General features: G+C 38.6%; 3 protein-coding genes and 1 long non-coding RNA gene across 4 annotated transcripts; 1 reads left to right on the forward strand and 3 right to left on the reverse strand.

Moving 5' to 3' along the window:
- Positions 1-10874: 10874 nt before the first annotated feature.
- On the reverse strand, positions 10875-11526 carry LOC131617097 (uncharacterized). The gene is made up of 3 exons (XM_058888480.1): positions 11367-11526; positions 11225-11281; positions 10875-11139 (listed from the first exon to the last, which is right to left on the reverse strand). The coding sequence occupies exons 1-3, from the start codon at positions 11517-11519 to the stop codon at positions 10966-10968; spliced, it is 384 nt and encodes a 127-aa protein (XP_058744463.1). The 5' UTR covers positions 11520-11526; the 3' UTR covers positions 10875-10965.
- A 356-nt stretch (positions 11527-11882) lies between these two features.
- On the reverse strand, positions 11883-12368 carry LOC131618443 (uncharacterized). Its single transcript, XR_009288849.1, has 3 exons — positions 12294-12368; positions 12061-12208; positions 11883-11975 (listed from the first exon to the last, which is right to left on the reverse strand). It is a non-coding gene; the product is annotated as an uncharacterized LOC131618443 (long non-coding RNA).
- A 282-nt stretch (positions 12369-12650) lies between these two features.
- Positions 12651-13342, reverse strand: LOC131618843 (uncharacterized). The gene is made up of 3 exons (XM_058890001.1): positions 13202-13342; positions 13021-13111; positions 12651-12760 (listed from the first exon to the last, which is right to left on the reverse strand). Exons 1-3 carry the CDS (start codon positions 13340-13342, stop codon positions 12651-12653), a joined length of 342 nt encoding a protein of 113 aa, XP_058745984.1.
- An 11190-nt stretch (positions 13343-24532) lies between these two features.
- On the forward strand, positions 24533-25177 carry LOC131618844 (uncharacterized mitochondrial protein AtMg00810-like). Its single transcript, XM_058890002.1, has one exon. It carries the CDS (start codon positions 24533-24535, stop codon positions 25175-25177), a length of 645 nt encoding a protein of 214 aa, XP_058745985.1.
- The last annotated feature ends 473 nt before the right edge of the window (positions 25178-25650 follow it).

Genomic DNA, 25650 nt, shown 5'->3' on the forward strand with positions numbered 1-25650 from the left:
AAGAGAGGAGGAGAAGGAGGTGAACCAAGACTTTCAAGTTGTCTCATCCATACAACACTCGTTCAAGTCGCAAGAAAAGAATGGAAGACTTTGAGCAAGAGAATGGAGAACTCAGAGAAGAGTTTAATACTCTCAAAGATGCTATTGAAAGGCTCAATAACATGGTAGAAGCCCTGGTAGTTGCACAGAATCGACCAACGCCAGAAGAACCACAAAGGACTGTGGTTTCCGAGATTGTTTCTACTCCTATTCCTCAGTATGCCATGCCACCCAACCGACCTTGGGGCATGCCGTATAACTTTATTCCAGAAGGGTACATACCCCCAGTTTCTGAAGTTCCAAGAGCTACAATGGAGATACAACCACCGGAGGGTTACAAACCTCGGGAAATTGAAGTTCCAAGAGAAACGGCAATGGGTTTCACACAACAGAATGCTGAGATTCCAAGATCTGCTGTCATGGCTTCTCCACAACCCATTATGCATACTTTTCCTCCACAGGGCGGACAAGTATATCATCACGCTCCCAGTGAGGACGCTGGCGTGTATGAAAGATTGGACGAGTTCCAGGAGCAGTTTCTGCAAATGCAGAAGGAACTCAAGACTCTTCGAGGACAAGATCTATTTGGGAAGAATGCTGCAGACCTCTGTCTGGTTCCAAATGTTAAGATTCCTCACAAATTCAAAGTACCAGATTTCGAGAAGTACAAAGGGAATTCATGCCCACAAAGTCACCTCGTAATGTACGCTCGAAGAATGTCAACTCAGACTGATAATCAACAATTACTCATTCATTATTTTCAAGACAGCCTGACTGGTGCTGCACTCAAATGGTACATGAACTTGGACAGTTCAGAGATTCGTACCTTTCGAGACCTCGGAGAGGCCTTCGTCAAACAGTATAAGTACAATCTGGATATGGCTCCCGACAGAGATCAACTCCGGGCCATGACTCAAAAGGATAGAGAAAGCTTCAAGGAATACGCTCAGAGATGGCGTGAAGTTGCTGCTCAAATTTGTCCACCACTTGAAGAGAAAGAAATGACAAAAATCTATCTCAAAACTTTGAGTCCATTTTACTATGGACGAATGGTTGCAAGTGCACCAAGTGACTTTACCGAGATGGTAAACATGGGTGTACGTTTAGAAAAAGCAGTTCGAGAAGGACGCTTAAACAAAGAACCAGAATCTTCTATTGGTCCAAGGAAGTATGGAAGTTCTTTCCAGAAGAAAAAGGATCAAGATGTCAGCAATGTCTTGCACAAAATCAAGAAGAAATTTCAACCTCAAGTTGCAGCGATAACTCTGGTTGTTAACTCAGCGCCAGCTTATCAACCTCAGGTCCCGCAACAACAAATTCAACAAAGGTCGCAACAACCTCAGCAGCAGGTTCGACCTCCAAATTACAACAATCGGGCTCCAAGGTATCCTGCCTTTGATCCCATACCAATGCCGTATGCGGAATTGTTTCCAACATTACTGGAAAAAGGACTCATTCAAACAAGAAGTCCTCCAAATCCTACAAACAGTTCCTCACCATGGTATAAGGCTGACCAATCTTGTCCCTATCATCAGGGGGCACCAGGTCACAATATTGAGAACTGTTTCCCTTTCAAGATTGACGTCCAACGATTAGTGAAGAGCGGAATGCTATCCTTCAAAGATACTAGTCCAAACGTCCAAGCAAATCCTTTGCCGCAGCATAAAGAAGCTTCAGTAAGTCTGATAGATCAACACCCTAACGTCATTCAAATCTACGACATTCTTCAGATAGGGGAAAATCTTGTCAAGATGCACGCTAAACAAGCTGGGTACGGCCATGTACCACCTCACAACTACTTCACATGCGATATTTGTCCAAAGAATAATCAAGGATGTGCCGTAGTTCAAGCTGCATTACAAGAACAAATGGACTTACGATGGATTCAACATATCCGAGTCAGGACTGAACATGACATCAACATGGTTCAAGGATGTCCAGGAGAATACAAAATCTACAAAGTTGAAGATCTTGAAGGATCGGTAGTCAGGTTCCATAAAACTTTAAATGGACTTGCCTACTTTGGAACAGATTTCCACGCTTACAGTAGATGCAGAATTTGTCGAAGAAATTCACAAGGATGTTTGCGTGTTCGCAACGACATTCAAAAGCTGATGGATGACAATACCATTACTGTTCTTGCCAACAGAGAAGATGACGAAGTCTTTACCGTATCTCCTCAAATTAATCAAGTTGAACCAATGCAAGTTAAGTATGACAGCAGGAAGACAGCAATTGCTCCGTTAGTCATCTACTTACCAGGTCCTGTACCGTATGAGTCTAGCAAGGCTATACCATACAAGTGCAATGCTACATACATTGAAAATGGTAAGGAAATACCATTACCGTCTGTTGTCAACATTGCTGATGTTAGTCGAGTCACCAGAAGTGGACGAGTCTTCAACAGAGCAACAAAAAGTGTGGAAAAGCCTTCGGAGGAAGTACCACATAGGTAAGACAATCATCCGACCAATGCTGTTCAAGCGAAAGAAAATGATGAGATCTTGAAGTTAATCTAGAGGAGTGAATACAACATTGTAGATCAATTACTACATACTCCGTCTAGGATTTCTGTCCTTTCCCTGCTATTGAGTTCTGAAGCTCATAGGGAAGCTCTACAGAAAATTTTGGAACAAGCTTTTGTAGAACCTAGCGTCACGATAAGCCAATTCAACAACATTGTTGCCAACATCTCCGCCGGAACTAACCTTAGTTTCTGTGACGAAGATCTTCCTGAAGAAGGAGTGGACCACAATCTTCCACTTCACATCTCAGTTGGCTGCATGGGTGATGTACTCACAGGAGTCCTAATAGACAATGGATCCTCTCTCAATGTCATGCCGAAATCAACATTGTCAAGATTATCTTTCGAAGATTACCCTCTAAGAAAAAGTCATGTCATCGTCAAAGCATTTGATGGATCAAGGAAGTCAGTTTTCGGAGAAGTGGATCTTCCCATAACTATTGGACCTCAGACGTTCAAAATCACTTTCCAAGTTATGGATATTCCAGCACAATACAGTTGTTTGCTAGGTCGCCCATGGATTCATGAGGCTGGGGCAATTACTTCAACACTTCATCAGAAACTGAAGTTCATAAGGAATGACAAATTGGTAACCGTATGTGGAGAACGAGCTCTAATCGTCAGCAACCTGTCATCATTCTCCGACATAGAACCAAAAGAAGTTGTTGGAACTAAATTCCAAGCACTTTCCCTGGATAAGGAAAAAGGAAAGGAGAAAGCAGCGTCTATCTCTTCCTACAGAGATGCAATCCAAGTTATAAAGGATGGCACTACCAGTGGTTGGGGGCACATTAATATTCCTACCAACAACAAGAACAGAACAGGAGTTGGATTCTTTCCAACATCATCAAAGACTATTCCAGGAATTGAGGTAGTTCTTCCAATTCAAGAAACTTTCCGCAGCGGAGGTTTTCTTCAACCTGTTCAACAAACAGTCAATACCATCGGTACGGAAAACACCGATGAAGAGGAATGGCTATCCTATCTTAACAAAGCAGGATACATATCCCTATCAGAGTCTGAATCACCTTGCTGTTATCCGACTAAGGGATCTGAAAATAAGACTCAACCAAGCAGTGATGAAGTTACTAACAGCTTCACCACCAGAAGTCATGGTTCATCAGAAGAAGTTCCTCCTATCCCCGAAGAAACCTGGGATACATTAGGAGAACCAAGCGGGAAATTCGACTACATAGTGAAATACTCCGCTCCTGAAAGTTCAAGAATCTCTCTTGAAGATATTGTTCCAACTGGATGGAATAGTGATTTTGAGTACCTCTCTCAGCCAAAAGAGATGTATAACCCTTGCTATTCATCATCATCGACTGGTGAAATCATCATTGAGGATTATATCCCCAAGTCACCTTCCGAGGCTACGGACCTAGAGTTCACATATCTAGTCAATGCCATCTTGGGAGAAGAGCAAGACCAAAATACAGAAGAGGATGATCTCGAAAGTGTCTCCGACAACGAGTCTCTCCATTCAGAAGATTGGAAGTTTCCTCAAAAGAAAGTTCGACATACTCCACTTGGAAATGGGTATGCTCACACCGCTCAGTCTGCTGAAGTAGAAGAAGATCGTCTGAGTGTTGCAAAGATAGTGGTTGGTAAATCAAGACCTACCACAGGCCAGCTTAAGCCTAAGGTTCCAGATTACTTAGTGCACAATGGGGTTCGCCACTATTGGACAGCTGTTGAAGTTTCAACTGTTGTTCATACTCCTAAGTAGGAACTTTCACCGTTATTTTGTCCTCTCACCATAGCCCAGGGTGAAGAGATGTTTCATAGGGCTTTGCATTTTACTATTTCTTAGGAAAATGTCCCTCTTTGCTTCACCCAAAGTAATAGAGTTTTGTTTTATAGGGTCTTTGTTTCAAGAAATGACTGTCAATAAATAAAAATGTCATTCTGTTCCTTCGTTTAGTTTTCCCTTTTCTTTTTTCGGAAATTGGTAATCCTAAAAAACACCCTTAAAAAACATCAAAAAATTTCATTAACTGCATACACCGAGTCTTCCCTCGTTGTCTAAATAAAACTTATCACACATATGCAGATTAATCATAAAATACCCCGTTGAAACGTGCGACCGTATGACTTCTCCAAGCTTTGGGTTTCTTGTATTCGAGGCAGAGGAAGAAGAAGACGAAGAAATATCAAAGGAAATTTCACGATTACTTCAACAAAAGGAAGAGGCCATTCAGCCATACAATGAGCCTCTGGAGATCATTAACCTTGGTTCCGATGGAAACAGAAAAGAGGTTAAGATTGGAGCTTCGCTCAGTTCAGAGATCAGAGAGAGTTTGATACAACTGCTCAAAGAATTCTCAGATGTCTTCGCTTGGTCTTATCAAGATATGCCAGGGTTGGATACCAGTATAGTGGAGCATCACTTACCATTAAAAGCAGAATGCCCTCCGGTCAAGCAAAAATTAAGAAGAACTCATCCGGAGATGGCCATGAAAATCAAAGAGGAAGTTCAAAAGCAGATCAACGCAGGTTTCCTCGTCAGTTCAGAATACCCTCAGTGGTTAGCTAACATTGTTCCCGTTCCTAAGAAAGACGGAAAAGTCCACATGTGCGTCGACTACAGAGATTTGAACAAAGCTAGCCCTAAGGATGATTTTCCTTTACCACATATTGATATGTTGGTAGACAGTACAACAAAATCCAAAGTTTTCTCATTCATGGATGGATTTTCAGGATACAACCAAATCAAAATGGCACCTGAAGACATGGAGAAAACAGCTTTCATCACCCCCTGGGGCACGTTGTGCTATCGTGTTATGCCTTTTGGACTAAAGAACGCAGGGGCAACTTATCAAAGAGCCATGACTATGCTTTTCCACGACATGATGCATAAAGAAGTGGAAGTCTATGTGGACGACATGATTGCCAAATCAGAAAATGAAGAAGATCACATACAAAATATGACAAAGTTATTTCGACGCTTACGGAAGTTTCAGCTTCGCCTGAACCCCAACAAGTGTACCTTTGGTGTCTACTCAGGAAAACTCCTTGGTTTCATTGTCAGCAAACGAGGAATTGAAGTAGATCCAGACAAAGTCAAGGCAATTCAAGAAATGCCTTCACCCAGAACCGAGAAACAAGTTAGAGGATTTCTTGGACGTCTGAATTACATCTCGAGATTCATATATCTCATGACTGCAACTTGTGCTCCTATTTTCAAACTTCTACGGAAAAATCAAAGTTGCGTCTGGAAAGACGATTGTCAGAAAGCGTTCGACAGCATTAAAGAATATCTGCTCGAACCACCCATCCTGTCTCCTCCAGTGGAAGGAAGACCTTTGATAATGTACTTAACCGTCTTAGAAGACTCCATGGGTTGTGTCCTTGGACAGCAAGACGAGACAAAGAGAAAAGAGCATGCCATTTACTACCTAAGCAAGAAATTCACTGACTGCGAATCCCGCTACTCCATGCTCGAGAAGACGTGTTGTGCTTTGGCCTGGGCTGCCAAGCATCTCCGCCAGTACATGATTCGACATACTACTTGTTTGATCTCTCATATGGATCCAATCAAGTACATCTTTGAGAAGCCTGCCTTAACTGGGAGAATTGCCAGTTGGCAGATGTTGTTATCAGAATATGACATTGAGTATCACGCACAGAAAGCCGTGAAAGGAAGCATTCTAGCTGAGCACCTGGCTCACCACCCACTCAATGGTCATGAATCAACCAATTTTGACTTTCCGGACGAGGACGTCATGTACCTCAAGATGAAAGATTGCGACGAGCCACTACCAGACGAAGGACCTGAGATAGGATCCCAGTGGGGCTTAATCTTTGACGGAGCTGTCAATGCTTATGGACGAGGAATTTGGGCAATCATTGTAACACCTCAGGGTACCCATATTCCATTTACTGCCAGATTAACTTTCAAATGCACAAACAATGAGGCCGAATATGAAGCTTGCATCATGGGTCTCGAAGAAGCCGTGGATCTAAGAATCAAACACTTGGATGTATACGGAGATTCTGCTTTGGTCATCAATCAAATCAAAGGAGAATGGGAAACACGCCAACCAGGGCTAATTCCTTACAAAGACTACGCGAGAAGATTGTTACCATTCTTCGACAGGATAGATTTTCATCACATTCCTCGTGAAGAAAACAACTTGGCTGATGCATTAGCCACACTCTCTTCCATGATTAGGATAAATCATTGGAATGACATTCCTCGGATCGATGTTATGCGCCTGGATAGGCCCGCTCATGTTTTCACAGTAGAAGCAATCATTGACGACAAACCGTGGTATCACGACATCAAGAACTTTCTTCAAAAGCAAGAGTACCCTCTTGGGGCGTCAAAGAAAGATAGAAAGACTTTGAGAAGGTTAGCTTGTAGATTCTTCCTGAATGAAGATGTTCTGTACAAGAGAAACTTCGACATGGTTTTGCTCAGATGCGTTGACAGAAAAGAAGCAGAAGTACTCATGAGAGAAATACATGAAGGTTCCTTTGGTACTCACACCAATGGACATACCATGACAAGGAAAATACTGAGAGCAGGATATTATTGGTTGACGATGGAGTCAGATTGCTACCAGTACGCAAAGAGGTGTCACAAATGTCAGATCTACGCCGATAGAATTCATGTGCCACCATCTCTTCTCAACATACTCTCTTCCCCTTGCCCTTTCTCCATGTGGGGAATCGACATGATTGGAATGATCGGGCCAAAAGCGTCCAACGGACATCGCTTCATCTTGGTAGCTATAGACTATTTCACCAAATGGGTTGAAGCAGCTTCATATGCAAACGTTACAAGACAAGTTGTCGTCAGGTTTATCAAGAATCACATCATCTGTCACTACGACATTCCTAGCAAGATAATCACTGACAATGGGTCAAATTTGAATAACAAAATGATGAAGGAACTTTGTGAAGAATTCAAGATTGAACATCACAACTCATCTCCTTACAGACCAAAGATGAATGGAGCTGTAGAAGCAGCTAACAAAAACATCAAGAAAATCGTTCAGAAGATGGTCATCACTTACAAAGATTGGCACGAAATGCTCCCGTATGCTCTTCATGGTTACCGTACATCAGTACGTACTTCGACTGGAGCAACTCCTTTCTCCCTTGTATATGGCATGGAAGCAGTCCTACCTATAGAGGTTGAGATTCCATCGATGAGAGTCTTGATGGAGGCAAAATTAACAGAAGCCGAGTGGTGTCAAAGAAGATTCGATGAATTGAACTTGATCGAAGAAAAGCGCATGACAGCTTTATGCCGCGGTCAGCTATATCAACAAAGAATGAAGAAAGCTTTCGACAAAAAGGTTCGACCTCGCACAATCAAAGAAGGTGACCTTGTACTCAAAAAGATTCAATCTTTTCTCACAGATTCGAGAGAGAAATGGACTCCCAATTATGACGGCCCCTACGTGGTCAAAAGAGCTTTCTCAGGAGGAGCCTTAATACTCACGACTATGGATGGAGAAGAATTCACCCGTCCTGTGAACGTCGACGCAGTCAAGAAATACTTCGCCTAAATAGTTAAAAGAACAGCTCGCTAAGTTGAAAACTCGCAAAGAGCGACTTAGGCAAAAAAGAGCGTCTCGGTGAATCGAAAACCCGAAAGGGCGATTCAGGCAAAAGTTAGAGACATAAAAAATAAATAATCAATCCCGGTAGACTTAAAACCCGAAAGGGGTAGTTTACGCAAAAGTTAGGGATATATGGCAAGTAACTGTGTTCAGGACAAACTTGATCTTTCAAAAATCCATAGCGGAGTATTCATCAGCAGTAGGTCATCTTCTACGAAGCACGAATACAGCGCAACTCAGAGTGGAAGGGAAAGATAACGGTCGTCACGTTTCATCGTAGCCCTTTTCCCAAAAAAAAATTACCAATTTCCAACTTTGTAAATACTCCATGGAATCAAGCATTTGGCTGATTACGATTCCATATATAATAATTTGAGCCCTGTGCCTTTCTTTGCAAATCGAGTCTTATTCAGTTTCTTGAAATGCATTTTAAGTTTAAACAGTAATTTTCTTGAAACAAATGTTTTCATAAAATAAAATGAATTTACTTGCAAAAAATAGAGGTGAAATTTTCTTTCTAAGGTTTACAAACAATAGGAAGAATGCAAACAGTTGCTCCGAGAACGGTTGAGACTCCGGGAACCAAGATTTCCCCATGAGGTCGCTTTGCGAACATCTCCCGATGACGGATCTTCACTTCAATTCATATCACTCACTTCGGACAACGGACAACTGATAACCAGGTATTCCCGACAGAGTTCGAACTACAAGAAGAGGACATCTTCTGATCAACAAGATTCAAGTCGTATCATAGGATTTTACATCTGCGACAATTCTATTCACTTTCACTTTACATTTTATATTTGTCATAATATTCATGCATAGATTATAACTGCATAGTCGAGTCAGGCTTTGATCATGTGAATGCCCGAGTCATTAAAGCATATACTCAAGATTCCCCTGCAAAGTTGTGAAAGGGTTTTCTTCTTCATGAAGAAGGTTCATACACCTAAATTCCCCAAGCAAGTCAACAAATGGTAGTCTCCCTCAAAGAGATAGTTTGTTCACTTTTGGAATTCCCCAACTAAGAATCTCCTGCAGAGCGACGCTCGACAGTCTTCTTCAGATGAGATAGTCTATTTCGCATTTTTGGAATTCCCCACAGGGTCGATGAGCGGTTCTCTTCTCCAAGAAGTATGGATTCCCCGACATAATTGATAAGTGGTAGTTTTCCTCCTAGGAAAACAGTTTGTTAATTCCCCTCAGAGTCGACAAATGGCAGTTTTCCTCTTAAGAAAAACAGTTTGTTAATTCCCCGGCATGAGTCGACAAATGGCAGTTTTTCCTCTTAGGAAAACAGTTTGTTGATTCCCTGGCATAAGTCGGTGAATGTAGGTTTTCACCCCGAAAACAGTTCGTCCGCTTTCAAGCAAAGTCATTAGCCCCTCAAAAGATCATGAGGCCATATGACATTCTTTCAAAGACGTCAAGTCAAAAGGAAAGATGGTGAAGTTTCTTTATTTACCATCAAATGGTATCTTACCTCCAAGTGCTGGTAAGAAGTTTGATGGGGAAACAAACCTTTGAAGTTTCTTTATTTACCGTCAAATGGTATCTTACCTCCAAGTGCTGGTAAGAAGTTTGATGAGGAAACAAACCCTTGAAGTTTCTTTATTTACCATCAAATGGTATCTTACCTCCAAGTGCTGGTAAGAAGTTTGATGAGGAAACAAACCTTTGAAGTTTCTTTATTTACCGTCAAATGGTATCTTACCTCCAAGTGCTGGTAAGAAGTTTGATGAGGAAACAAACCTTTGAAGTTTCTTTATTTACCATCAAATGGTATCTCATCTCCAAGTGATGATGAGAAGTTTGATGAGGAAACAAATCTTTGGAGAATTTCTCTTTATCTGAGATATTGTCCAAAAACACGATTGAGACCAGTTTCGAGATATGGACATCCGAAACAAGGGGGAGGTTGTTTACCTTTTTCTAAGTGTCAACACTTAGTTAAAGAAGATGGATTGAGCATTCTACACTGCCATCCATTCACCAGAATCCACATGACGTATTCCTACAGGAGTTTGTCTCCTCATCCCCCGCCAAGTGCGACAACGGGATCAAGTCATGCAAGGGTTTTATCAAAATTCGGGCATTCTTTGATATTTAAGTTTCTTTCACACAGGAGAGATCGAGATATCAATCTCTCTCCCTCCAGATAAAAGAAACTTAAATAGGGGCATCTGTCATACCCTAATTTTTGACCCCCCTGAGATGGCATATCTTCAGGATTTTCATCAGGTCAAAGCAAGTACCCAGAGCAGTCACTTCTTCATCTGGCATTTAATCGAGGATGTTCAAAGACAAGAAAACTCAGGCAAAGGATCAATCAGTAGAAGGATTAGTCTCTAACATAATCATAGGACTCAAGAGCTTCATTTTTTTTCACCTATGATTGATTAGACACCCAGTCCTCTGAGTACAGATTTACTCAGGTCACCAGACTAGGGTTTTTGAGCCTATCAAGGACTAAAATCAGGGATCACCTTTGGGAAACCCTAAAAAGCCCCAAGGTATCATTCAAAGACATCAATCATCTTCAAATAGCTCTCCTGTCATAACAATAAATTCAGAATAAGATATTGATTAAAATAGAACTAAATAATTCCATGACAATCTCGAAATTGAAATTAAATAGAATGCTTGAATACAAAAAATGTATGTTGTCCAAAAGTGAAAAGTTTGTTGGTACAAAAAACAGTACCAACAGACTAAGTAAAATAAACAATACATCCCATAAACTTAACAACAACAAAACATAAACCATAGGATTATAAGTTCCAGCAAATAAGATATAGGATGCATAAAATAAAAAAGTTGATGAAGTCTTCAAGCATTTGGTTCAATCTTCACTTTTTTGGGTGGTTTGGTTCCTGAATATTGTGTAAGTCCTAAAATCTGACAATCCGATTCTTCAACATCAACAGCATGAGGAACACTCTTTGAAGGGGTATTGGCCAAACTCTTGTCAGGATCATTTTCTCCAAATGCAGATAAGGACTCCTTCAAATGTAGTAAACAGATTTAGTAAATATGGAATAAAATACATGTTTTGCAGGAGAACATTGCAAAATAACAAATAACATACCATGGAAGTATCAACATGATCAGCAACAGCATTTTGCATGGGAGGAAGACTATGAGCCTGTGTTATACAATAGGATATTATTAATACAATTGGATTCCAATTAATTTAAGATATTCAAGCGGATTACTATAAACTGAAAAACCTCATCAGCAATATAATCCTTTTCAATTTGACTGACAAATTCTTCATCATAAGACAGCTTCCAAACAGATGCTTGCCCAAAGGTTGGTTGTACTTTAGCTCTCAAAGCCATTTTCTTTTCCAATAACATGTCAAGCTCGTCAGGATAAACCATGGAATCATCTTCACCATTATAAAGTTGAAAAAGTATGTTAGAAACCATATATTATTCTATTATACAAAGAAACTAAATTATTAACATACCTCTAACATTGATTTATGCATGCTATCAGCAGACTGTCCTATAATCTGCTCACAGTCGGCATCCCAAAATACAAATCGGAACTTTGATTCACCGTCATAAACATATATATCAACTTTGTACCTATTACATAAATACATATAATAAAATTGAGTGATCTTAGACAAAAAGGGTTAAAATGTCATAAATAGAAAATATTAAAACAAACAACCTTGGTATGGGTTTGTGAACATTTTCGCCACAGATACACTTGTATGGATTGTTCAAATCAGAAGCCTTCACAGAGCACTTTGTGCAACCATAGTAAAACCAACCATGCTTGGATACATAATATTTCGTGGTAGTTCCAACAGTCACACATAACATGTCCTAAAAATAAAAATAAAAACATTACAAATACATATAGATAATTGGTAATAACTTGAATAGACATTTACGAATTTCTGAGTTATACTTGTTTGATTTTGCAGAATTGACTCAAAGGAATGCACTTTGCCTTATGAACAAATTTTTCAAGTGTTGTAAACTGAGATCCACCAGACCAAAGAGACATAGATTTGGCAGATTGCGAAGGCTTTTGGGATTGCTCATTTGCAGGCAACCTGGGAATATTATAATAAATCCATGTTATAAACTGGAATCAACATAAAAAACTAATTGAATTGAAATACTGCCTAATGTTAATACTTTGACAAAAACTCAGAAATCTCCGGGATGTCTTCGTTGATTAGCAGCTTAGAACCACTCCATGCATTGGATACTGATTGAAGGAAAAAAAAGTTTACAACATTGTTGAAAAAACGTGATAAGGGAAACAACAGAAAAAAAAAACAAACCCTGGGAATCCTTGATCATTTCATGGGTTAGTATGATGACAATAGCACCCATGTTATTTGGGTCATTATAATAATCCAAAAACATAGAACCATAGCTCTCCCATAATGTGCAGTTAATAATGTCACCACTGAGATGTTAAACCAAAAATTCAGTTAAGAAAATTTTACATTGAATCATAATTATCGATAACTAAATACTGAAAGAAGATTAAGGGGAAAAAATATACCTCAAATCTTTCAGACTGAGGGCCACAAATGTCTTCTTTCCTGGAGTGTTTGATTGCATATTGTTTATCTCATGTACAACACCTATAATATCTGCAAAAGAGATCAAATATAAAAAATGTTATAAGTAAATGGATCCTTATAAGAAATAAAGCGTGCTTAATACTTTTTTCTACCTTCAAGTCTGTTAAGATGACATTTGCCTGCATTAATTTCGGAAAAATATTTGAAATAATACTTCAGAGGAGGAATATTTTGGACATCCGTTTGTTTCATGGTCGTACCACCAAGGAACACGAATTTTTTCGAATGGTCTCACAGCTTCCACTGAAAATCGTTATCAAATACAGTACCGTTGTTGATTATGCAAGTCATATTCTCTTGAATTCTTGATTTCCACTTATCTGTATGATCAGCCCGAATCAAAACTTGAATTCGATCACCCTAACAACAAATGTAAAACATGGTTAATCCCAGAAAAATATTGTTAATAATGAAAAAATGAAAGATTAAAGCAAAATGAATTATTTATACCGCATCATCCATGATAACCATCTCCAGATGTTCAGCACCCTTACTGTTAACAACGCTCCATAGATCAATAATTCGAACAGCCAATCTCCATGTTTCCTTCTTGTCGCTGATGTCTTTTATGCAGCCAAATTTTCGACTCATATTCTGCAGAAATCGAAAAATAGAAAGGTTAAAACAAAAGTCGTTTAGAACAACAACTAACAGTGTGACATGGAGGATGTATCGCAGAATCTACGTGAAAAAGATAAACCTAATATTGATGGGCGGAAACAGGAGAGGAAGATAAGCCAAATGTAGGGTTTGGAGCTTGAAATCAAAAGCCATAATATATATAGAATGATGATAGAAATTTGAAGTTTTCTTGAGCAACCAAAGAGAAAAAGCGTGCAGAGGGTTTTGCTGTATTCCATGCAGATTTGCACAACTATCTACAAAAGCATCACGTTAATATTAATTATGGAAAAGAAATTGGACAATTGAAAAGTTATGCAATGATTAAGGAATATATATTTTTAATTAAATTATTAAAGTAGATGCAATTACCGTTGTGTCCCCGATTATCACCCTCAAATTGGTGATTAGAGGATTAATGATAGGATTTCATATCTATTCTACTTTATTATATTAAAAGTAGAAGGAAAAAAAATGGAAAGAGGGACAAGTGGGGGGCGCTGCCCATTTGTGTTGTTATTATTTCTTTTAAATTTGTTTTTTAGTTATAATTCTAAATTATAGTTTTGTATTGGTTTGGACTTAAGGACAAATTTTAACTTGGCCCAGTTGCGCATTCAAATACTTCTTTTAATTTTGTAGATATCCATTTACTGTTTATATTTGGTCTAGTGTTTGGTTTAAAATAGTTAATATTTAGGTTTTTAAAAAAAAAAAACTAACATACAGTAGCGTTTTTTCATTAGGTTATTTTCGATATATTAATTCTACTAAAACTAAGACAATCATTTTAATTAAACTAAACATTTTTTTATAATTCAATTGCCTACCAACATAATCTTAAGATGAACATATTTGTTAATTATTTTATGTATTATTTTGAAGAAATAATATTGTATTCGTAAATTATTTTCTTTATTTTAATTAAATAAAAAAAAATTTAACCCTCCACAAATAATATCATGGGTGAGTGCCAATCTCATCACGTCATCGAATTGGTCGACTCTCGATGTCGTACCAATCAATTATTCAAAACATATTAAAATTCACGCGAATTGGTTTATGCTTAAGCAATAATCAAACACTATCACTAAAAATGTGGTAGATGAATTAAGTCAAATTTCTTCGCCTCGAGCGAATTAATTTTTGATAAAGATCAAGATTCTTTATCAAGACTCAATCAAGAAACACTTAAGGTTTAGGGCTATCTCTTTTTTAGGTTAAGGTTTTAGGATTATATATATATATATATATATATATATATATATATATATATATATATATATATATATATATATATATATATATATATATATATATATATATATATAAATATAATTATTTGGCAGAATAATACTTTGTTTTACCTTTTTATATATTATATATTTGGCTTCATGTTAACACTGTATTATTTTATTTGGGGTAATTATATATTGTTGTTAAACCAAAGTTTGGGAATTATCATTAAGACCAGAGGGGACTTGCATCGCCTACGAGTCTTATTGATAATTCCACCCAGAGTGGGTTAGATATCCGGAAATGTCTGATACGAGGCTTGACTTTGTTGAGGGCAAGACTTGGTATTTAGCTGATCTCTCTGGGAACCTACCCCTAAAATTCGAATCTCATGGATAAATGAGTTGTTCTAAAATCCAAAAGAGACAAAAAGTCTCGGCAGCTACGAACGATCCCATGAGACCCTCGTTAGAACATACCAATGGGAAGGGTAGACCCCCTAAGCCATCATGCCGAACCTATAAACTTAGGGCATTTGTGCTTAGGCGCTTATTATGTGTTTACAATTTATATACTGCGGATATTTGCGTTTTAGTTTTGCAGGTCTTCATATGTGTTCCCTAGCCCGTAGGGATTCTATTTACATGGTGACGTCCTTCCCACGAAGGACATTTCCGTTTATGCACGTTGATTGGCTTCCCGATAGCCATGAGATCTAGTGCCTGTCTTGAACGGTCACCCCGTGCTTACATCTACGCGTTCCCTAGCCTGTAGGGGTTCTATTTATAATGTGACGTCCTTCCCACGAAGGACATTTCCGTTTATGCACGTCGATTGGCTTCCCAAAAGCCATGAGATCTAGTGACTGTCTTGAACGGTCACCCCGCGCCTGCATCTACGCACTCCCTAGCCTGTAGGGATTTTCTTTTTATATCTTTGTATTTTTACAACTACGTGTCCTTCCCACAAAGGACATCTTCGTTTACGCACGTTGATTGGCCTCTCGATGGCCATGAGACTTAGTGATTGTCTCGAACGGTCACCCTATGCTTACATCTACGCATTCCCTAGCCTGTAGGGATTCTATTTCTAAAAACGCATCCTTCGTACGAAGGACATCTTCGTTAGCATACGTCAATTGGCCTCCAGATGGCCATGAGATTTGGTGACTGTCTCGAACGGTCACCCCGTGCTTGCTCCTATGCGCTCCCTAGCCTGTAGAGATTTTCTTTTATGTTCATGTGTTTTTATAATGACTTTGTCCTTCCCATGAAGGACATCCTCATTAATGCACGTTGATTGGCTTCACGATGGCCATGAGAGCTGGTAACTGTCTTGAACGGTCAACCCGTGCTTGCTCCCGCGCACCCCCTAACTTGTAGGGTTTTGGATTTCCATCTATACATCTTTCATCCCTAGCCTGTAGGGATTTCACTTCGTCCGATATCGTCCTTAGATAGGTTGTGTTCCGCACAGAGAACCTTCCCACAAGGGACAACTTCACTGGTACACGTCGAACGACCTCTCGATGGCCATGAGATTTGGTGACTGTCTTGAACGGTCACCAGCCGCTACCTTCTGCATACTCCCTAATCTAAGGGATTTCCATCGGCGTGTCATAACATCTAGCTTGCAAGGATTTCACTAGGGTCTAATGTCTCCCCTAAGGCTATCCCTAGGATTATACGTCACACGTCTGCATTGCATACAAGGAATTATAATACACGGAGTCTCTCGCATACACATGCATTTTCATTTTCATACATTTACATTTGCATTTCTATCTTCGCCCGCATCCACACTTACCGTGCTAGCCGATCTCTCGAGACTCGCGAAGAAAAAGCAAAAGGATCATAAATTATGGAGAAAGGAGGATAAATTATTGAGAATGATCTTGGTCTTACTAAGGAAAAAAAGATGCCTTTCACCATGCCAGCCACATGTCCATGCCTTTTCGTAACAGGATTGTGAATACAACAAAGGTTATCACCGAGCAAGGATTAGTTCAACAAAGAAGTTCCCTCATAGATACACTCAAGAGGTATCTAGTCATTAAGGGGTTTATCTTAGAACATATCAAACTTACAAGGACACTCTACGATAACCTGGGTGCAAGGATTAGTCCAACTAGGGCAATACCCTGAACAAAAATGCATATTTACGATGGAGGGAAGGCGACATATGGGACAAAAGGGTCATAGGTTTTCTTCATCAATCTACAAATTCCGAAGGTTGCAAACGGTGTGATACTATCCTTAGAAAAAGCAAAAGAGGTTCAGTCAAAGGAAACTCATGAAGTTTCGATACGACGAAAACCCACCGCTAACAATTTATTCCCGACAAGTTTGACGTGCCCAAAGAGAATTCAAGGTTACCCTTTACTTTTACAAGTCCATGAACTAAGGAGTAAAACAAGGTCAACGGACTTACGAAGGAGATTGTCCCTAGGATCAATAGGTTTTGTCATGCTCAAAATTTCAACCCTTACGATCGCTAAGTGTTACTCAGGATAAAAGTTGTACCTTCAAATTAGCAATTCTAATGGGATGACCATGCAGGTTTTGGAATCAATTCATTCGCTTCATTCGCTCACTACTACGACTTTCCACTCGCATACCTCTATTCTACTTTCGATTTCAAATTTAGGATTACTAACAAACTTAAGGGAGAATGACGAATACAAATAATTAAATCTTGCTAAACGTATGCTTTCGAGGTAAGACCGAGCCGACGATGAACATGCATTGTTTCGATCCCTAAACAGTGGAGATATAAGGATGTTAATCCCTCGTCACCCCCTCAAGCCAGGAGTTGGAGTTTGTTTCTACTTTTCAAATAAACCTTTATTTCAACCAGGGGCAGGGTAGATTTCGATTAATTCAATAATGTGTTTTGGTTGTCAAGAGAATCAGTCAATCCAAGCAGGGGTAAAAGCAAAGGATTCAAGCATAAAGGTTCAAGCACATCTTCTTTCTCGCGTTCATCCAAGATTGAGGAAGCAATGGAGATAATATTCCCAACATCTACTTCTTTAATGCATCATTCAAGATCGAGGACATATCAAAGTCGAAGCTTACAAATCAAAATCAACATGGCAGTCACAACATTCAAAACCCAAGGATCAATATTTCCAAAGGAGTATTCAAAACAAAAAAAAAAAAGAGAAAAGCGCCCGCTAAGTCAAAATGGAAAACAAAATGACTTAGGCAAAAATTAGGGCATCCCGATGGATCAAACTCGAAGGAATTGGTTCATGCAAAAATAAGGGATAAAAAAAAAGGTGAAATACAAAGGATAAACTTGTGACTGCTAAATCATGAAATGCTTGGATCTCTACAACATTTTTCATCAGTGCTTGAATCTCTACCAAGGCTTCTGCTCAACATCAAACGACTCTCTTGCAAACAAAGCACATTCATTGGATTAGGCGAATTTTAGGATTGGGAGAACATCAAGGAGAAAGGGGTGGGCTAAATAAATTTTGAGCCTTATATCCATTGTTTCTTAAAACCATTAACCAGGCCAAGTTACAACATTCAAAAGTCCTAATTGCGGCGAGGTTAACTACAAAAGCATACTAAGCAGGATTTTGTTATACTGACTCCTAGGTTTGTTAAAACTATTTCTAATCACTACGCTTCTTCAAACATTCATTTCTAATCATTCAGTCCTAATTCATAACGGACTTCGATTTCAAAACTTGCATACGCATCGCATGAGAGTTACCTCTCGAAGGGTACAACGTCATCTACGAATATACACTTAGCATCAAGGAAATCTCGAAATTGGTTTAACCAAAGGCGATCATTTCTAACAAAAGACTCTTGAATGGGGTAACCACGTCCAGAGGGTTCTCCTAAACAGGGGCAAAATTTCAAGGATTACAGGGGCATGCGATCAAGGATCCTATTAACTAGGGGCATTCATCCTAAAGGTTCAATCGACTTGGGTCACATCTCGAAGCAATAACAAACAGGGGCATGTCAAACATGGGAAGAATTCAAATTCAAAAGGATAGACCACTATGGATAGCCCTCCATATCCGGGAGATCAAGGGCACACCCTTCGACCTAAACGCCGAAGCATATGACAAGGTTATTTCTCGGGGCACTTCCTTCATGGCTTGGAGATCATAAGCATCTTTTCCACTAAGCATTAGGGCATTGGATATCAAATCCATAAGGTAAACAACTCAAAGGGTTAAAGGCGTGGAGAACCTCAAAGCGTTAAAGGCGTGGAGTATTTCAAAAAGCCAAACTGGGGTAAGGCGCACAGCATAAGGAAAAGGCGTTCTCATACTTTACAACCTCGAACATATCTTCCTCCTAACTACGATCTTCAAAATTCAAAAAAACAGGGATTGGGAAGTCGCGCTAGTATCACACCCCACCTTATCAAACAAACCTACAACTCCAGCGAGCTATATACGCTTTGGTTATCAACAACCTATCATTGGAGCATCATGCAAATACATATAAGTCATGCATTACATACATCGGTTGATACATTACACCACACCTTTTTAGGTAGTCTTCTTTAAGACAAATCTTACGATCCTTTCTAGGAACCTTTTTAGGTAGTCTTCCTTAAGACGAATTGTCATCCTTTCTAGGAACCTCTCCAGGTAGTCTTCTTTAAGACTTTCTTTTTCTAAGATCCTTTCTAGGTAGCCTTTTCTAAGACATTCATCATCCTTTCTAGGAATCTCTTCAGGTAGTCTTCTTTAAGACATTCTTTTTCTAAGAGCCTTTCTAGGTAGTCTTTTCTAAGACATTCATCATCCTCTCTAGGAACCTCTTCAGGTAGTCTTCTTTAAGACATTCATTTTCTAAGAACCTTTCTAGGTAGTCTTTTCTAAGACATTCGTCATCCTTTCCAGGAACCTCTTCAGGTAGTCTTCTTTAAGACATTCCTTATCCTTTTCTAAGAGCCTTTTTAGGTAGTCTTTAAGACAAATTTTATCCTTTCTAAGAACCTTTTCAAGTAGTCTTCTTTAAGACAAATGTTCATATCCATTCCGGAAACCTTTTCAGGTAGTCTTATAGAAGACATTATTTCATTCCACTCGTTACATCAATCAACATATGCATGAGCATAAGCATTATCCCATACATCAAAACATCCAAGTCATTACTCTGGTGCTAAACCACATTGTCCACATGCTTCTCGGTAACCTTACCGATGACAATAACCTTCCTGTTGGTTTATTTACAATCACCTGATTGACGTATCCCGGTAACCTTACCGATGACAGTAACCTTATTGTTTGTTTATTTCCAATCACCTGATTTACGTATCCCGGTAACCTTACCGATGACAGTAACCTTATTGTTTGTATATTTCCCATCACCTGATTGACGTATCCCGGTAACCTTACCGATGACGGTAACCTTACTGTTTGTTTATCCCCAATCACCTGATTGATGTATCCCGGTAACCTTACCGATGATAGCAACCTTGCTGTTCATTTCACTCAAAACATATACATACGCATTAGCATATACATATCATCTAGCGCATTCACAAGCCCATTTTCCGACCCTCGAGTCGTGAGTTTCCAACCCTCGTGTTGTGATTGGTTTGTTTTCCGACCCTCGAGTCGTGAGTTTCCAACCCTCGTGTGGTGATTGGTTTGTTTTCCGACCCTCGAGTCGTGAATGTTCGACCCTCGAGTCGTGAGTTTCTAAACATATCGTTTCCTTTCCGACCCTCGAGTCGTGAATCTTTAGCATGCTATTTTCTCCGACCCTCGAGTCGTGAGTCTCCAAGCAAGTGAATCTTTTTCATGCAGGTAAGTTTGCTAGAACTATAGCAAATAATTCCTATTGGTGCAGGTGAACTTGTCCGAACCAGGGCAAAGGATCCTGTTGGTGCAGGTAAACTTGTCCGAACCAGGGCAAGTGACTTCTATTGGTGCAGGTGAACTTGTCCGAACCAGGGCAAGGGATCCCATTGGTGCAGGTAAATTTTTCCGAACCATGGCAAATGACTCCTATTGGTGCAGGTGAACTTGTCCGAACCAGGGCAAGGGATCCTATTGGTGCAGGTAAATTTGTCCGAACCAGGACAAGTGATCCTATTGGTGCAGGTGAACTTGCTAGAACTATAGCAAGTGATTTTTTTGGGTTACACAAACTACGAGAACTTACTAGAACTATAGTAAGTGGGGTTTCACAAATTACAAAGGGTTTTACAAAGGATTTTTACAAAGGGTTCTTCAATCGGGTTTATCACGTTAGTCCCTATGCAGTGATCTTCTTCGAAAATACAAAGGGTTTTACAACAAGGGGTTCCTCAATTGAGTTTATCACGTTAGTCCCTCGGCAGTGATCTTCTCCAAAACTTCATCAATAACAAGCAAGGGTTGTATTTTTCTTTTCCAAAGTTACTAACATACTTCAACTAACATAACTAACAATCATGCCTCATTCAATTGCATACCTCATTCATACATAATGCATATTCATACATAGACCTCATTTATTTTGAGAAGCTCACTGCATCATACATCACATGCATCATAACATTGCATAAAATTAAGGTTGCCTTTTCAGGCCATGCTACAACCAAAACATGTGGTTCCTTCCAAAAAAAAAGAGCATCTGCTTCACATTCTAAAAGAAGGGGTATTTACCTTGGATGGCATCTTTAAGCCCATCTCCCACGAAATTTCTTCCCAAGCGCATGCAAATTTTAGGGCATTTCAATGTTCAATCATCTTCTACCTTTAGATCACGATAGGTAGACGTGCCTATCTGACTCTTCAGGTTTAAGAAGATTGAACAGGGGCAGCTGTCATACCCAAAAATTTGCCCTATCAAATCTACGTCATCAGGGGTATTAAAATAAGGGTCATGGGGTTTAACATCTCTATTGTTAAACCCATTCTTTTATAAACCATTTTTTCAATTAAAGGTGGGGGTATACATTAAATAAAGGGGTGTATTTAATTGGGCTTATTATTCATAAAATATAAGGCCCAATTTCAAAATTCAAAATTGTTTTTAAACTTGGGTTTTATAAAATTTCCTGGTTTATTTACAATATTTTGGATTTTATAATTATTAAAAGTATAATAGTTTACTCTTAAACTATTCATATTTTAATAAATAGAAAATATTTGCCTATGCTTCATACACTTTCAATTGCTTTTTATTTCAAATAAATAAGATAGCACAATTGGTAAGGAATCAAGGCTTGCAAACAAAAGGTTACGGGTTCGAATCTTGCTTGGTGCACTTTTGTTATTTTTTTTGGCTTTTTTCTTAAACCCTTTGTACTTGGACACAATCATGTCCAGGTTCGTAATCTTGATGACCAAGATAGTTTTTTGGGCTTTTTTATTGGGTTATTTCCCTTTTGGAATTTTTTAACCTAATTTCTAACATTATAAATAGGACCTTTGACAATCCTATTCAGGGTTTTTTTTCCAATTTCACGTACTTGTCTTCTACGCTTTTTCTCTTCTCCCTTTGAGGGTTTGTCTTAGGGTTTGTCTTGAACATCCCTAATCCGCCATTGTCGGTTAACTGACAAGAGCCGACAAACCCTTTCTCCTTTCAAACGTAATTTTCAAACCACTCAAACACAATTTCAAATCATTCAAACTCAATCACAAACTCAAACATTTTTGGCCGATGATTAATCTATGAGGCCTCCCTTAATTAAAACCTTTTTAAAACTTTTGGCCAATGATTTAATATGAGGCCCCCTTTTAAAAATCTTTGTTTTGGCCAATGATGAACATCTGAGGCTTCTATTGAATTTTAATGTTTTTTTTTATTTTATCTTTTAAAGGTTTTTGGCCAATGATGCATTGAGGCTGTATTTTTATATACTATACACGTATTTTGGTTTAGCCATGGTCATTGTCGTCTCGATCTGACAATGACCTTATCAAAACCTTTGAGGTTTTTCCTTTAATGGCCTTATCAAAACCTTTGAGGTTTTTCCTTCTTTGCCATACATGGTCTTTGGCCTATAGTCATTGTTGTCTCGATCTGACAATGGCTCTATCAAAACCTTTAAGGTTTTGCCCTTTGGCCAAAGGTCTACCTTTTTTAAAAATCTATTAGTTGACAATTATAACAACCTTTGTTATAAAAACCTAAAGGCTAAATGGGTCCCCTTGAGTACAAGGGAGGCAAAGGGTGCCTAACACCTTCCCTTTGCCTAATTAACCTACTTACCCAAAATCTTAATTTTTCTTTAATTTTAAAGTTTTACCCTTTTTCCTTTAAATAAAGGGTGGCGGCTCTAATTTTTAGGCAGGTTGCCACAATCACATTTTTTTACAATGGTGCAGAATCAATTTCAAACAAATATCCAAGTCTATAGAAGTGATAATGGCAAAGAATATTTTAACACTATCCTGGATGATTTTTTTCTAAAAAATGGGATTGTATATCAAAGTTCATGTCCTAATACTCCTCAACAAAATGGAGTTGCCGAAAGGAAAAATAGACATTTATTGGAGGTTGCTAGAGCTTTACTTTTCACAAATAAAGTACCAAAATATTTGTGGGGCGAAGCCGTTTTAACAGCTGCATATTTAATTAATAGAATGCCCTCCAAAATTCTTAATTTTCAAACTCCGATTAATACTTTCAAAGAATGTTTTTCTAGTTCTCGTGTTTTAACTGATCTGACATTAAAAATCTTTGGTTGCACAGCTTTTGTTCATGAACATAAAAATGTTGGAAAACTTGAACCACGTGCTATAAAGTGTGTTTTTGTTGGATACTCCCCAACCCAAAAAGGATATAAATGTTTTGATCCAAAAACCCAAAAAATGTTTGTCACTATGGATGTTACATTCTTTGAAAATAAACCTTTTTTTGATGACACTCATCAAGGGGGGATATAAAGGAAGACTTGTTTCAAATTGAGAATATGAATTTTTTAAATAATTTATCTTTGCCTGTATCACAAAGTTTTGAGACTTATATTTCTGCACCAATAGAAAATGGCCATGATTCTTTATCTAATCCTACTCCTGTTATGAGTAACGATCCTTGCGAATCTGTACCTACATTTTCTCATGTAGAAAACAATGAAATTCCTGAAAACGATGATAGTGATGATCTAATTTAAATGCCACAGAATAATGAGTCACTTCAGGAAAACAAATTTGAATTAGGAAACGGGATTTGGAAAGGGAAGGTTTTTGTGAAAAAGAACCACAAAGGAATGGATGAGTCCACATCTCCACACTGTCAGGAATCTGAACCGGGGAATGATCAACCTCCTAAGAATAGGAAAGGTAAGTCCATCTCTGTTTCTGAAAATCGTATTTGTATCCTGATATAGATGATCCTGTTGCCATTAGAAAACCTGTTAGATCGTGTACTAAACACCCCATGTCCAATTTTATATCATATTCAAATTTGTCTTCATCTCTGTATACCTTCATCTCAAAATTGTCTAGTGTAGAAATTCCAAAAAATGTACAGGTTGCTCTAGAAATTCCAAAGTGGAGGGAAGCTGTACTTGAGGAGATGAAAGCTCTAGAAAAGAACCAAACTTGGAGTGTTATGACACTACCAAATGACAAGAAGACAGTTGGATGCAAATGGGTGTTTACTGTGAAGTATAATTTAGATGGGTCAATTGAAAGGTACAAGGCTCGCTTGGTGGCTAAAGGATTTACTCAGACCTATGGTATAGACTACTCAGAGACATTTGCTCCTGTTGCAAAACTAAACACTATAAAAATTCTTTTATCTCTTGCTGCTAACCTGGATTGGCCCCTACTTCAGTTAGATGTTAAGAATGCCTTTCTTAATGGCGATCTAGAAGAAGAAGTGTACATGGACATCCCTCCTGGCTTTGAAGAAAAATTTGGATCAAATGTATGCAAATTAAGTAAGTCTTTGTATGGATTAACAGTCTCCTAGAGCTTGGTTTGAAAAATTCACTCAGTCCATGAAGAAACAAGGGTACATTCAAGGACAGGCTGATCACACCTTATTCACAAAGTTCTCCCATGATGGGAAATTGGCTGCCCTGATTGTATATGTTGATGATATTGTCCTTACTGGAGATGATACAGTTGAAATGACAAGAGTAAAAGAGAAATTAGCAGTAGACTTTGAAATAAAGGACTTAGGATCCATGCGATATTTTCTTGGTATGGAGGTTGCTCGGTCAAAGAATGGTATTGTGGTTTCACAGCAGAAATACATTCTAGACTTATTGAAAGAAACAGGAATGAGTGGATGTCGTCCTGCAGATACCCCTATGGATCCTAATGTTAAACTTTGGGGAGAAGGTAGTGTTCCTGTTGACACTGGAAGATATCAGAGATTGGTTGGAAAACTGATTTATTTGTCACACACCCGACCTGATATTGCTTTCTCAGTTAGTGTAGTAAGTCAATTTATGTATTCTCTTTACGAGGAACATCTTGAGGCAGTCTACAGGATACTGAGATATTTGAAGGGAAAGCCTGGTAAAGGCTTACATTTTAAGAAAACTAGTGAAAGAAATGTGTCTATCTTCACGGATGCTGATTGGGCAGGCTCAGTCACAGATAGAAGATCAACCTCTGGATATTGTACTTATGTTTGAGGTAATCTTGTGACATGGAGGAGCAAGAAACAAGGAGTTGTAGCAAGAAGTAGTGCAGAAGCTGAGTTTAGAGCTATGTCTCAAGGTATTTGTGAAGGTTTATGGATCCTTAGAGTCCTAGAAGAACTTAAGATGAAAATTGTGCTTCCATTAAAATTATACTCTGACAGTAAAGCTGCCATTAGCATAGCTCATAACCCAGTTCAACATGACAGAACCAAACATATTGAGATTGATCAACACTTCATAAAAGAGAATTTAGATGCTGGAATCATATGTCTCCCTTTTGTGACTTCAAATCAGCAAACTGTGGATATCCTTACCAAAAGTTTGGCAAGACCAACCTTTGAGCATTTGATTGACAAGTTGGGCATGATAGATATCTATGCACCAACTTAAGGGGGGGGGGGGTGTTGGAATATATTATTTCTATTTGTATTATTTCCCTTTATTCTCCATTAAGGAAAGAATTA

The sequence above is a fragment of the Vicia villosa genome, linkage group LG7, assembly GCF_029867415.1.
Source record: "Vicia villosa cultivar HV-30 ecotype Madison, WI linkage group LG7, Vvil1.0, whole genome shotgun sequence".
Lineage (NCBI taxonomy): Eukaryota > Viridiplantae > Streptophyta > Magnoliopsida > Fabales > Fabaceae > Vicia > Vicia villosa.

Bases quoted from the DNA above. Each gene is read 5' to 3' on its own strand.
- LOC131617097 (XM_058888480.1), bottom strand. From the start codon at position 11,519: ATGGTTTATCCTGACGAGCTTGACATGTTATTGGAAAAGAAAATGGCT. The intron at 11,282-11,366 runs GTTTTTCAGTTT...TGTATAACACAG, and splicing joins AGGATTATATTGCTGATGAG to GCTCATAGTCTTCCTCCCAT. The intron at 11,140-11,224 runs GTATGTTATTTG...CTACATTTGAAG, and splicing joins ATCATGTTGATACTTCCATG to GAGTCCTTATCTGCATTTGG.
- LOC131618843 (XM_058890001.1), bottom strand. From the start codon at position 13,342: ATGAGTCGAAAATTTGGCTGCATAAAAGACATCAGCGACAAGAAGGAA. The intron at 13,112-13,201 runs GTATAAATAATT...ATTTGTTGTTAG, and splicing joins TGGTTATCATGGATGATGCG to GGTGATCGAATTCAAGTTTT. The intron at 12,761-13,020 runs GTACTGTATTTG...TCTCTTTTGCAG, and splicing joins GACTTGCATAATCAACAACG to ATATTATAGGTGTTGTACAT.
- LOC131618844 (XM_058890002.1), top strand. From the start codon at position 24,533: ATGAAGAAACAAGGGTACATTCAAGGACAGGCTGATCACACCTTATTC.